This window comes from Macrobrachium nipponense, chromosome 24, assembly GCF_015104395.2.
Source record: "Macrobrachium nipponense isolate FS-2020 chromosome 24, ASM1510439v2, whole genome shotgun sequence".
Lineage (NCBI taxonomy): Eukaryota > Metazoa > Arthropoda > Malacostraca > Decapoda > Palaemonidae > Macrobrachium > Macrobrachium nipponense.
Window position 1 is genome coordinate 9,249,638 of NC_061091.1, and position 12,500 is coordinate 9,262,137.

General features: G+C 36.3%; 1 protein-coding gene across 7 annotated transcripts in view; it reads left to right on the top strand.

Annotated features, from left to right (window-relative positions):
• The window catches only part of LOC135205429 (neurensin-1-like), a 341,552-nt gene that overhangs the window by 267,535 nt on the left and 61,517 nt on the right, over positions 1-12,500 (top strand). For all 7 annotated transcript variants that reach the window (XM_064236002.1, XM_064235999.1, XM_064235998.1 and 4 more), the window contains one exon: positions 7,919-8,414. In XM_064236002.1, coding sequence (XP_064092072.1) covers positions 7,968-8,414 — 447 coding nt within the window. In that variant the 5' untranslated portion in view covers positions 7,919-7,967. The remainder of the gene's footprint in view (positions 1-7,918; positions 8,415-12,500) is intronic.

Below are 12,500 nucleotides of genomic sequence, written 5' to 3' on the forward strand. Positions count from 1 at the left end.
TGGGCATATGTATGAATCAAAACTTGAATGAAAGAATAAATCTCTGGTAAAGGTATCGGTTGGAGGACATAGCTAAGATGGAATAGTATGCACCTTCATGTTTTGCCCGAGTTGAAACTTTATTCTGGATCAGAAGGCCGTTGGAAGGTATTACATAACATTTCCCATTCAAAACGAGGCTGCTGTCGAGATGCCAACTTTATCTCGAGATTTTATCTCGAAATGTTTTCTTCTCTGTGCCATGTGTGTATGTGTGTGTGTGTGTGTGTATGTGCGCGTGTGTGTATGTATGTTTTTTCTTTGTTCACAACTCTTTTGATGTTGTTTTCTTTTCGTTTTACGATTTCTTTTCTCATTTTCCTGATGTCAGATGCGTATATTTGTTAGATTTTTCGTCATATAATAACTAAGTTACCGTACGTATATATATATATATATATATATATATATATATATATATATATATATATATATATATATATATATATATATACATATACATATACATATATATAATTTAAAGGCCAGGTTATAATATTCTGATAAGAAAATATAAAATAAAAGCATTAAGAATGACTGAATACAGAAAACGCAAGGGACACTTGTATGACTTCTGTATATTTAAATTTGGCTTCCGAATGAAAAGTAATTGGTCGGAATAGGACCATTTAGCATACTCATAATACAATATGGTAATTAGAAACAAGTTAGGTGTATGAAAAATAGGGAAGGTGAGGAACAGTTAGAGAAGGACTTTAACAGAACGAAACATAAAAATGATGTTTTCATTTAAAAATTAAGTAGTTAAAATGTAAGAAGAACGTCGAAAATTGAATTCCTAAATCCTTAATAACTTCAGGTCTCTTACTCACTCGGTGATTATTAATTAAGGCTTCGAACTATTTTGCAAAGTAGTTAAAGTCTGCGTTCACTGCCTCTCAGACCTGGCGGCACGTTGATTATTCAGATTGAGACATTATGCTAATTAGGACGGTTTCCCTTCTGAAGACGAGTGTTTTGTACCGAGCACAGGACTGATTATTTTTGTTTTATTAGTAATTTTTCGAAATACTTGCACTCGTTCATTTTTATCTGTTGATTTGAATTTCTCCAGCAGTCTGCAACTCATATCAGTTGAGTGATTGTCAGGAATGCAGTTGCAGGCATTGGTCAGAATGGGCAAATTGATTTTATAAATATTTTTGTTGATTGTTTTGCTATCTAGGGATTTGTGTCCGTGAAGAATACATGAAAAACAAAAAAAATTGTAAAGTCGAATTTAACCGTTTCTTCATTCGTTGCAGCTAAGAATTAAAAATAGCAAAATGTGAAGGAGAATTTAATGTTTCTTCATTTGTTTTCATTGGGAAAAATGATAAACAACAAAAATATGACGTCTAGAGATTTACATCAGTAGACGAAACAAATGAATTCCCCGACTGGCTAAACAAATGATGTGACTTGAAAATATGACGATAAAAATCCTGACAAAAATGAGATTAAAGGAAAAGTTGGGGTCATCAAAGGTGAACAAAGGTCAGTGAACCGCTTCTGGATTTATCTCGCTCGTGGAGAGAGAGAGAGAGAGAGAGACTTTAAAACCACATGATGAATGACCCAGGCCCGGGAAGACGAGATTCTAGTATAAGGTCAGGGGGGTGGGGGACGGTGCTGCGTATTTTGGGAAGCGAGAGTGGGTGGGAACTCTCTCTCTCTCTCTCTCTCTCTTCTCTCTCTCTCTCTCTCTCTCTCTCATTTTTTAAAATTCCCGCCATGTGTCAAGAGGTCAGACCGGGTTGAGAGAGGAATCAGGCGGAGATGCGAGGGATAAAGATGAATGGAAAACTTGTACATTGCTTGACTGATGGCATGTTTGGAAGTTTAGTGAGCAATGCTGTGGGCGTACGAGAAAGGTCTTTGGTGCCTATTTGTTTATTGTTGCGTTTGTTTTTGTTGTTGACTTTTATTTATCTGTTATCTTGTTCTCCTTCTTTATTCCTCTGTGCCCGCTGGAATCCAGCGGTGAAATCTCCCATGCCCTCCCGATCTCTTACTTACCCCGCCCCCACATGGACGGACAAACAGGTTAGCAGGAGGAGGGTGGATGTCTACCCAAACCTCCCGTTCTCCTACCTACCACTTCCCACCCTGGCCGGACAAACTGGTTTGCAGGAGGAGGGTGGCTGTCTACCCTACCCTCCCGTTCTCCTACCTACCCCACCCCACCATGGCCGGACAAACAGGTTTGCAGGGGATGGGTGACTGTGTCATGTCTTCCCTATTGTCACCCAAGAGAGGACTAACAAGATCCTCTCGGATTTTATGATTATAGATTATATGTGTAGGTGGCTTTTGTTCTTGGAAGTTTTCTTTGTAAGTTCGTGTGTACTAAAGTATACTCTTTATGAATGATTTCTCGTTTTGATGAATAATTTGTAAGCAATGGAAGCATAACGCCGTACTTCTTTTCCAAGCAGCGTTTTCTCCTCAATCCTTCATGAATATTGTCTCCTTAGTCATTGCTTCATTCATTTGAAATCGTGAACCACCATACTTCTTTTCCAAGTAGGATTTTCTCTTCAGTATTTCTTAAACTATGTCATGTAAAGGATGACCTCATTTATTTTTGCTTTTTTTAGTCTCCTCTTTTAAATCGTCAAACACCTTACTCCTTTTCCAGGCAGTATTTTCTCTTCAGTATTTCTTAAACTATGTCATGTAGAGGATGACCTCATTTATTGTTGCTTCTCATATTTCCCTCTTTTAAATCGCCAAACACTATTCTCCTTTTCCAGGCAGCATTTTCACTTCAGTATTTCTTAAACTACGTCTTGTAAAGGATTGCCTCATTTATTTTTGCTTCTTAGTTGTACTGTTCTCTTAAAATCGTCAAACGCCTTAATTCTTCTCCAGGAAGTTTTCCTCTTCATTCCTTTATAAACACAATCTCCTAAATAAATCGCATTCATTTTTGCTTATTATATTCTCCTCTATTAAAATCATCAGTGACCGTACTTCTTTTTCCAGGTAATATTTTCTCTTCAGTCCTTTAGAGATTTTGGCTTTTGAGTCATTGCCACAATTTTTGCACTAATATATTTTCCTTTTTGGAATTTTTATAATTTACATCCTTTAGTCTACCATCATTCCTGACTTCTGACTAAGTCTAAAAAGTAAGACCAGAAGACTCGATAAAAATGAATTTTGGTGCAAACTCCATTTGAATTTTAATGATCACCAGCTTTCTATCGGGAAAACTTGGACCCAGGAATTTCGTTGTACGAAAAATGATTTGGGTGTGGAGCAAAATGCTCGCTCTCTGAAGCCGAGCACACCCTCAGTTTATTCATGCTGAAAGAGTGAGTGAAGGCCTATGTCTGCGTTGGTTTTCATTGCGTCCTGTGAAGCATTTTTTGAACTGAAACGTTTGGTTTCGTCAGTCTGTATACGACTTGGTAACGCTTGACCTTCATCTCAGAAGTTACTACTTTAAAACTATTACCCTTTTATTTTGATAATATACTTATATTTTTTATCATTTGCCTTTTGTCATAACTGATATATATCTCTCTCAGACTGGATCGAAGACCGGCTAACTAATAGAAAACAGAGTCGTAATAAACGGTGGAGAAACAGAATGGGCAGATGTGACAAGCGCAGTTCCTCAGGGTTGTGTCCTTGGCCCGCTCTTGTTTTTGATTTATAGACATTAATGTAGGATTAACTAGCAGGATAGCCAAATTTGCAGACGACACCAAACTAGGCGTAAATGCAGCAGACCAAGAGACAATAGAAAGTTTAAGAAATTATCTAAAGAAAATAGGAGTGGTAAAAAAGATGGAAAATGCCTTTTAAAGTGGATAAGTGTAGTGTTACAAATAGGAACAAACAACCCTCTTGCGAACTACATGCTGCTTGGGAATGACATAAATAGCGTAGAACAAGAAGAGGACCTTGGAGGTATTATAACCAAGGACTTAGAATTCAACAAAATAGTGCATAAAAGCTCAAAAGAAGGCACAGAAACTAGTGGGATACATGAAGAGGCAGTTCAATTACAGAAACAAGGAAACGGTGCTGCAGCTCTACACATCAATAGTTAGACCTCATCTTCAATATGCAATACAGTTTTGGTCACCAACATTAAGAAAATACACGAATAGATTAGAAAGGGTACATGCAAGAGCCACAAAGTTAATTCCATCCATCAGGCAAATAGGTTACCAAAGACGGCTAGAGAGCCTGAACATGTATGGCTAAGAAACACGACGATTGCGAGGACAACTAATAGAAACATTCAAAATACTGAAAGGCATAACAAAATTAGACAGAAACCTATTTACGTTAAACGAAAACCAGACAAGAAATAATGGGTGGAAACTAGAGCAGAAGAGATACAAACACATACCATTGTGTGGAACTTTCTGGTGGCAGTTTATTCCACGTGTCTCATATCTTGTATGTAAAGCAGTTCCCACAATGGTATGTGTTTGTATCTCTTCAGCTCTAGTTTCCACCCATTATTTCTTGTCTGGTTTCCGTTTAACGTAAATAGGTTACTGTCTAATTTTGTTATGCCTTTCAGTATTTTTAAGTGTTCTATTAATGTTCAGGCTCTCTAATCGTCTTTTGTAACCTATTTGCCTGATGGATGGAATTAACTTTGTGGAAGAGTTTACAAGAAAGCTAGACAAAATCATTAGGACACTTAGAATGAACATTAAAACCTGCTCTCTCTCTCTCTCTCTCTCTCTCTCTCTCTCTCTCTCTCTCTCTCTCTCTCTCTCTCTCTCTCTCTCTCTCTCTGAAGGTGGCATATTTGTTCTCAGAAAAGAAGTAGCAGCGCCTCTTAATGGAATGTTTTGTTCTTCTGTAAAGCGACCAGACACTTCGAACAGATATTGAGTTTTCCCAGAATTTTCTTTTCCCGTTTCATTTCCGGGGAAAACAACAGCAGAGAACAACAGAGCAACAACAGCATTCAAGAGAGAGCCTATGAGCCTATAGAGGACAGGAAGTGAGAACTATAATAGTAATTGGGTTACCAGGTCACTAAATATTCTGGAGGCCTTTACATAGACATAGCGATTGCGTAATTGAGTTGCGTCACAGACTGCGCTTAGAATGGTAAATACGTATATGTAATATATATATATATATATATATATATATATATATATATATATATATATATATATATATACATGCATTTATTTATGTGTGTATAAACACAACATACACTGGCTTTGTTTACGCCTCATGCTTTGTATGTCAATTGAAGACGAAGAGGCTTTTAGAGGCTGGGAAATAAAAATGCTTCCCTTCTTTTAAGTTTAATTCACGAAGGCACACGGTGCTGATAAGTCTCAAGGGAAACGGAGAAATTTTATAAAGCGTCAGGAATTATTGCTGAATTCTAATGATCCAAAGTGCTTTCCGATCTCTGCAGGTTTGGTGGGGGGGTGGGGGGAGAATTAGAGGGAAAGCCCCTCTCTCTCTCTCTCTCTCTCTCTCTCTCTCTCTCACTCTCTCTCTCTCTCTCTCTTTCTCTCTCTCATATATATATAATATATATATATATATATATATATATATATATATATATATATATATATCTATACATATATATACATATATATATATATATATATATATATATATATATATATATATATATATATATATATATATATATATAAAATTGAGCTACAAGTGTCGTTTGAAATCCCAAATCCCTCTACCTCGGAGATAATATTTTTTTATATATGTAAACCAAAGGGGAATTTTATATTTGATAAGGAGTTTGTCGTTTCATCGGCTCGAACCACTGAACACGAGAACTCACAACGTTCAGTGACGCCTAAGCTTATGCGGATAAGCTTAATTCTTAGATATCAAATCACGGTGATGTCATAAAGATATATTTATATATATATATATATATATATATATATATATATATATATATATATATATATATGTGTGTGTGTGTGTGTGTGTGTGTGTGTGTGTGAGAGCGAGAGAGAGAGAGAGAGAGAGAGAGGAGAGAGAGAGAGAGAGAATGTAAGTGATTTGTGCTCTGTCTCAAATATAAGCTATATATATTATTCTTTGATAGAATTCACTAAGTAAAATCAAAGGTACTTTAATCTTTGAAGCAGTAAACCAAACAAAAACTTCTTTCAGTTTTCTTCGGAAGATTGAAAAAGAAACCCACAAAATCACTGTGTAACTTGTTTACTTATAAGTATTTACATTTAATTTTACTCCACACTCGAGTACTTTCAGGCCCTATCTGTGGCCCATTTTCCCAGAAGACTGCTGGGCCTTGAACCAGGCTGATGACCCAACATCTTGAAAATGGGCTACAGATAGGGCCTGAAAGTACTCGAGTGTGGAGTAAAATTAAATGTAAATACTTAGAAGTAAACAAGTTACACAGTGATTTTGTGGGTTTCTTTTTCAATCATTTGAAGCAGTATTATTTCAAAGTGATCCTCATTTTATCTTCGCTGATAAAACCCTTCGAGTCTTCGTATGTCTACAGAATAATCTTGGAATCAGAAGGAAGTCATTATATTTAGGTGGAGTAAAGAAGTAATCAGTTTCTATCGGCTTTTTCATATTTTGACAGCTGAAGCACGCCAAGCGTATGCAGTTTTATAAATTGTCAAACAAACTGATTGATTCATTTCCGTGAGTTTTTCTGGCTTCATAATAAAATGATACGCAAAAACGTACTTTGCCAGAACGCAATATTGATTTTTGTAAAATATATTGACCCATAAACATTAATCCATTATAGTGAGTTTTTCTGGCTTCGTAACGGAAATGTTCAAATAAGGTTCGCTGACAGAACGATAGGACATGATTGGGTAAAAATATAGACCTATATCCTTCATGAATTTGATTTTCCCACCTGTCGAATCTCGCAAGAGCTACACAGTGACGCATATCAAAGATGTAAACCATCAGCTGTTTCTGCCCTTCGTGTGGTTGGGTTCCTTCAAAATTCAGGCTGCGTGGGACTGCGGTTTCAATTCGGGAGATACCTTCAGACTCGGGACTGTTTCAGATATCAAGAATTGCAATTTTATACGTATTTTTGGGGGTGGGAGGGGAGGGGGGGGGGGGAATACTACGGAGACGCTTGACAAATAATTAAGGGCTTTCGCTGCCATCGGGGAAAATTCTGTTTATAATACGAATATTTTTCATGACTGAATAGCCGTAAATATTTTTTATTCAAATTGTTTTCGTTAACATGAACTTTCATTTAGCATAATATCTGTCTGAGGATTTTCCATCTTGCAGTAAATTTTGATTATAATATGAATATTTTTCCCAGCAGGGAAAAGATTAAATGTTTTTATTCTAAAAAGCATTTGTCAACATAAACTTTAATTCCTATCTAATATCGATATTACATCTTTTTATAGGGTTATTTAGCTTTATTGTGAGAACTTAAATTCATTACAGTGTCATTTTTCATTGTAACAACAAACTGTATTATCAGCTAATTTTCTATCCTGAGAACCATTTTCATCTCTCACATAAGATCATTATGTCCTCCAGAAACATTACTTTATATTTTAGTATCACTGTCTTGTGTTACAAGAAAATGGCTTTTAGGGCCTCTCTCCTTTCTTCTAAGACATTACTCACTAATTTCTATTCTCTTGAGGAAAGTACCGCATTAGAGAGCAATTATATAACTACCGCATTAGAGAGAAATTTTATGAGTACTGCATTAGAGAACAATTTGATTAGCACTGTAGTAAAAAGTAATTTTAAAAGTACTGCATTAGAGAGCAATTTGATAAGTATTGCTTTAGAGGGTAAGTTTACAAGTACTGCATCAAAGAGCAATGTGATAAGTACCCCATTATTGATCGTGATGTCTTCTTTGTCATCGCAGGCAGGGCAGCTGGTGGTTGGGGTAGGCCTCGCCTGGGCCCGCCGCCGTAATGGATGATACCGACACAGAACCTGCCGAGACCGAGCCCTTGGTACGACACGGCAGGACGACGACGGGCGTGGGAGGAGGGACTACCCCACCGGGAGACACAGCCAAGCCAGAAGGGGCTTCGTCGTCTTCGTCCTCGGCTTCGCGGACTAACGCTCCGCCTCGGACGCCCTCGAGGCTCCATTTGGACTCGAAGCCAAGACTCTCGCTCGTGCCTGAGTCCAACGAGAGGAGCCTCGATGAGGACCAGCAGCAGCCTCCGGAGGGAGGAGGAGGGGGCAGCGCCCCCCTCGCCTCCGCCGGAGAGGGCGACGAGGCCAAGAAGGCGAAGAAGAACCTGGAATCCCCGACGCCTCTGTGCCCCTTCTTCGGCGTCAGGAACTACCTCCACCAATTCTACGAGAAACCCGAAGTCAACGATCCATCCCTTTACGAGGATCTGCAGCCGGTGAGTCAGTCTCTCTCTCTCTTCTCTCTCTCTCTCTCTCTCTCTCTCTCTCTCTCTCTCTCTCTCTCTCTCTCTCTCTGCTCTTATGGTGATATGCTCCCAATAATTATGTCTTATTGATTTGTTCTTTATATTTTTTAGCTGTTCGAAGGTCCTGTGGGCCCATAGATACAGAGGAATAAGTATATATATATACTTATATATATATATATATATATATATATGATATTAATATATATATATTATATATATATATATATATATATATATATATATATATAGTATATATGATATATATATATATATGATATATATATATATATAGATATATATATATATATATATATTTAATAAATATATATATATATATATATTATATATATTGAATATATATATGATAAGTACACTAATGTATACAGTATGTATGTGCATTTTTATATATAAATATATATACATAAAGTATATATGTATATACATACATATACATACATATATACATAATATTCCACTTGGAATATATGCCGTTTTTTACTTGTAGATTCTTCTGACTGTATTTCCGAGTATCCTTCTCTACAGCTGAGTGAAATCTCACACCACACGGTGTAGAGACACTGAATATTTCATTTGGTCGCATGTAAGCTGAAGTTGAGAGAGAGAGAGAGAGAGAGAGAGAGAGAGAGAGAGAGAGAGAGAGAGAGAGAGAGAGAGAGAGGTGCTGTGTTGATCATTGCATTAACGTTGAAGTTAAATCTAGTCAGACTTATACATGTATTTTCTGGTATATTATTTTTATGATAATTTATTCTTGCTTTTAAGTGATCGCTATATCACAGTTGAGAGTGAATACTGTTTAGCGCTTATGAGTGAGCATTGAATGGTATTTTTAGTTGAGCGTTAAATCTTGTTTGCAAGTTATAAGCTACAAGTTACACTTGGGTAGTAAGATTATTTAATATATCCAACTTGAACTTTTAAGTGTAAAGTAATTCATTATTTACAGTTAACCTTTAAAATATATAAATTGTCAGTTTGGTTCTTTTTCAGTTTAATTCTATTAATTTTGAATTGGTCAGATAAAAGAACTTTGAGATATCACGCTCAACACATTGCTGATTTGTACCACTGGAGTGAATAGAAGCTCTTGCATAACCCTTATTGTTATTACATTTTATTTGAAGTGTTTTTTTCTAAACTGCCTTTCCAAGACATAAGGTAACAGCAAGTTTCAAGCATATTGTTACAGAAATGTCGAAAATAATTTTTTATTAAACCCAGGTTAAACCCAGGAAGAATGCATTCAGTAAGCTTTCCCCGTAAGACAGAAAATAGGTTGCCATTGGATTGCAAGATGTTCGTGTGTGTGTGTGTGTGTGTGTGTGTGTGTGTGTGTGTGTGTGTGTTCATCAGCCTTCACTTGTCGACCTCAAGACAAACCAAAAATCGAATGTTTATTCGTTGTGTCCCTGTGATAGAAAGCGGGTTTTGATTTTATGGTACATTTTCGTGTTTTTGTGAATGCTTGCTTGTTCTTGCTTTACTGTATTTCTCCTAAATAGTATTACCAATTCTTGCATTATTCTTGCGTACCCTTTGCAGCATTGTAGCTGTTTAGAACACTTAAGCACTTTATGGTAGAAATTGTGTTATTACCAAAGTTGCTCCTCCATCTTTATTTATAAATATCAGTTGACTGCATCTTTTACTGTAGAGGTAAGTTAGTTATCATATCCCCAATATACCGTCCAGATGCCTCCAGAAATCGACCTGTCCGTCGCTAAGGTCAAAGTTATTTTCAAAGCCCCCAAAGCTTTTGAACTATACGTGACAGAGAACACTTTACATTGGACATGTACAGCTTCACTAATGAAGCTGCAATGCAGCATACTTAGGTCACACTTATAGAGATCAAGGGTTCAGGTATGAATTATGTGTTTTTCCTTTCCTATAGTTTTTAAAAATTTTATTTATTTATTTATTGTAAATGAGATTTCCATGGCCTGTCTAGTCACGTTTAAGATGAGAGCGAACGTGAGCCTCTTGCTACAAGCTGTGTAAGAAAAAGGGGTTTCAGTTAAAATCATGAACCGTAAAATGAAAAATAGGAAAAATGTTAGTAAGGATTTTATTTAAAATAGCTGCTACTAAAGGAAAGGAGAGAGAGAGAGAGAGAGAGAGAGAGAGAGAGAGAGAGGAGAGAGAGAGAGAGCTGTGTAAGAAAAAGGGACTTCAGTTAAAAACATGAACCTTAAAATTAAAAAAGGAAAAATGTGAAAAGATATTTTATTTAACATGGCTACTACTGGAGAGAGGAGAGAGAGAGAGAGAGAGAGAGAGAGAGAGAGAGAGAGAGAGAGAGAGAGTTATTTTAAAGATCATGACTGATAGAGAGAGAGAGAGCTGTGTAAAAGAAAAAGAGCTGAACAGTTAAAATCATGACCTTATGAGAAAAATGTTTAGAAGGTTTGATATTTATTTAAAATGGCTGCTACTGAAGGTAGAGAGAGAGAGAGAGAGAGAGAAAAGAGAGAGATAGAGAGAAGGAGAGAGAGGAGAGAGAGAGAGAGTTATTTTAAGATCATGACTGAAAAAAAAAACAGAGACGCAGAAAAAGATTATTTAAGCCACTGTCAAAAGATGGCGCTCACAAAAAAATATGCAAAGCCTTTCTGTGAAGATGCCTGAGAGAGAGAGAGAGAGAGAGAGAGAGAGAGAGAGAGAGAGAGAGAGAGAGAGAGATTCTTTAAAATTTATGAATTTCAATGACGGAGAGATTGGGAATATTAAACCCCGCTTCTGGAGGATGACAAGGACTCACACAAATTATTGGCCAAGGGTCTTGTCGATCTTGCCAGAACTCCCCTTTGAAATATGCCTACTGACATGCCACACAGGCGAGAATCTTTCCTGATTAAGTAAAAAGTAGAAGAATATTCGTGTATTATTTATTTGTCTTCCGTTTCGTGAAAAGAAATTAGAGAGGACACAGGCAAGCCTTTCTTGATAGAGACGGAGAATAGTCGCCTGTTTTCTACTTTTCTTCAGTTTCCTTACAAGAAGGGGATTTAAGGAGTGCATAGATACGCTACCAGATTATATTATATTAAAATTAATGTTATCGATTATTTTATATTTTTGCTTCAGTGAATTAGAATCCCTGTACAGCTGAGTATTAAATTCAACTGCTTTTCTCTGCTTTGTGATCAAACTAAAGTTCTGGGACCTGGACTATGCCACAGCCTGGTTCCACGGCCGTTTCATTAGGCTTGAGGTTCCTTGCTGTATGTAACACTGAAACACTTATGTTTATATACTTGTATACTCATTATAAGGTTCTGCAGTCCTTATAATGACTATGCATTTCTCTTTCATTAACCTTTTGTATTTACCCTGTATACTAGTTTATCAATCCTTATATTGATAATGGATTTTCTCTTGCATTAAACGCTTTATGTATATTTATTGTATACTCATTATAAGGTTCTGCAGTCTTATAATGATATCTTTCTCTTTCATTAACCTTTATGTTTATTTACCATGTTATACTCATTTATAAAGGTTCTTCCAATCCTATAACTGACATATATTTGGATTTCCTTTCATTAACCTTTTATGCTAATATTTACGGTATCTCATTATAAGGTTCTGCGACTTATAATGAATATGCATTTTCTCTTCATTAACCTTTATGTTATATTTAATTTGTATTTACTCAATTATAGGTTTTCTACAGTCTTATACTGACTATGCATTTCTCCCTTTCCATATCCATTCTGTTTATTTACCCTTATTATACTCTTATTAATGAAGGTTCTGGCAAGTTTCTTATAAATGATGATTTCTCTTTCATTAACCTTTATGTATATTTACCTGTATACTCATTATAAGGTTCTACAGTCCTTATAATGACTATGCATTTCTCTTTCATTATCCTTTATGTTTATTTACCCGTATACTCATTATAAGGTTCTACAATCCTTATAATGACTATGCATTTCTCTTCCATTATCTTTGTCTTGGGTGGTCTGTCCAATACGCTGGTTGGCCAATATCCCCAACCCCCCCCCCCTTTCCCCTTTTCAAGTATTT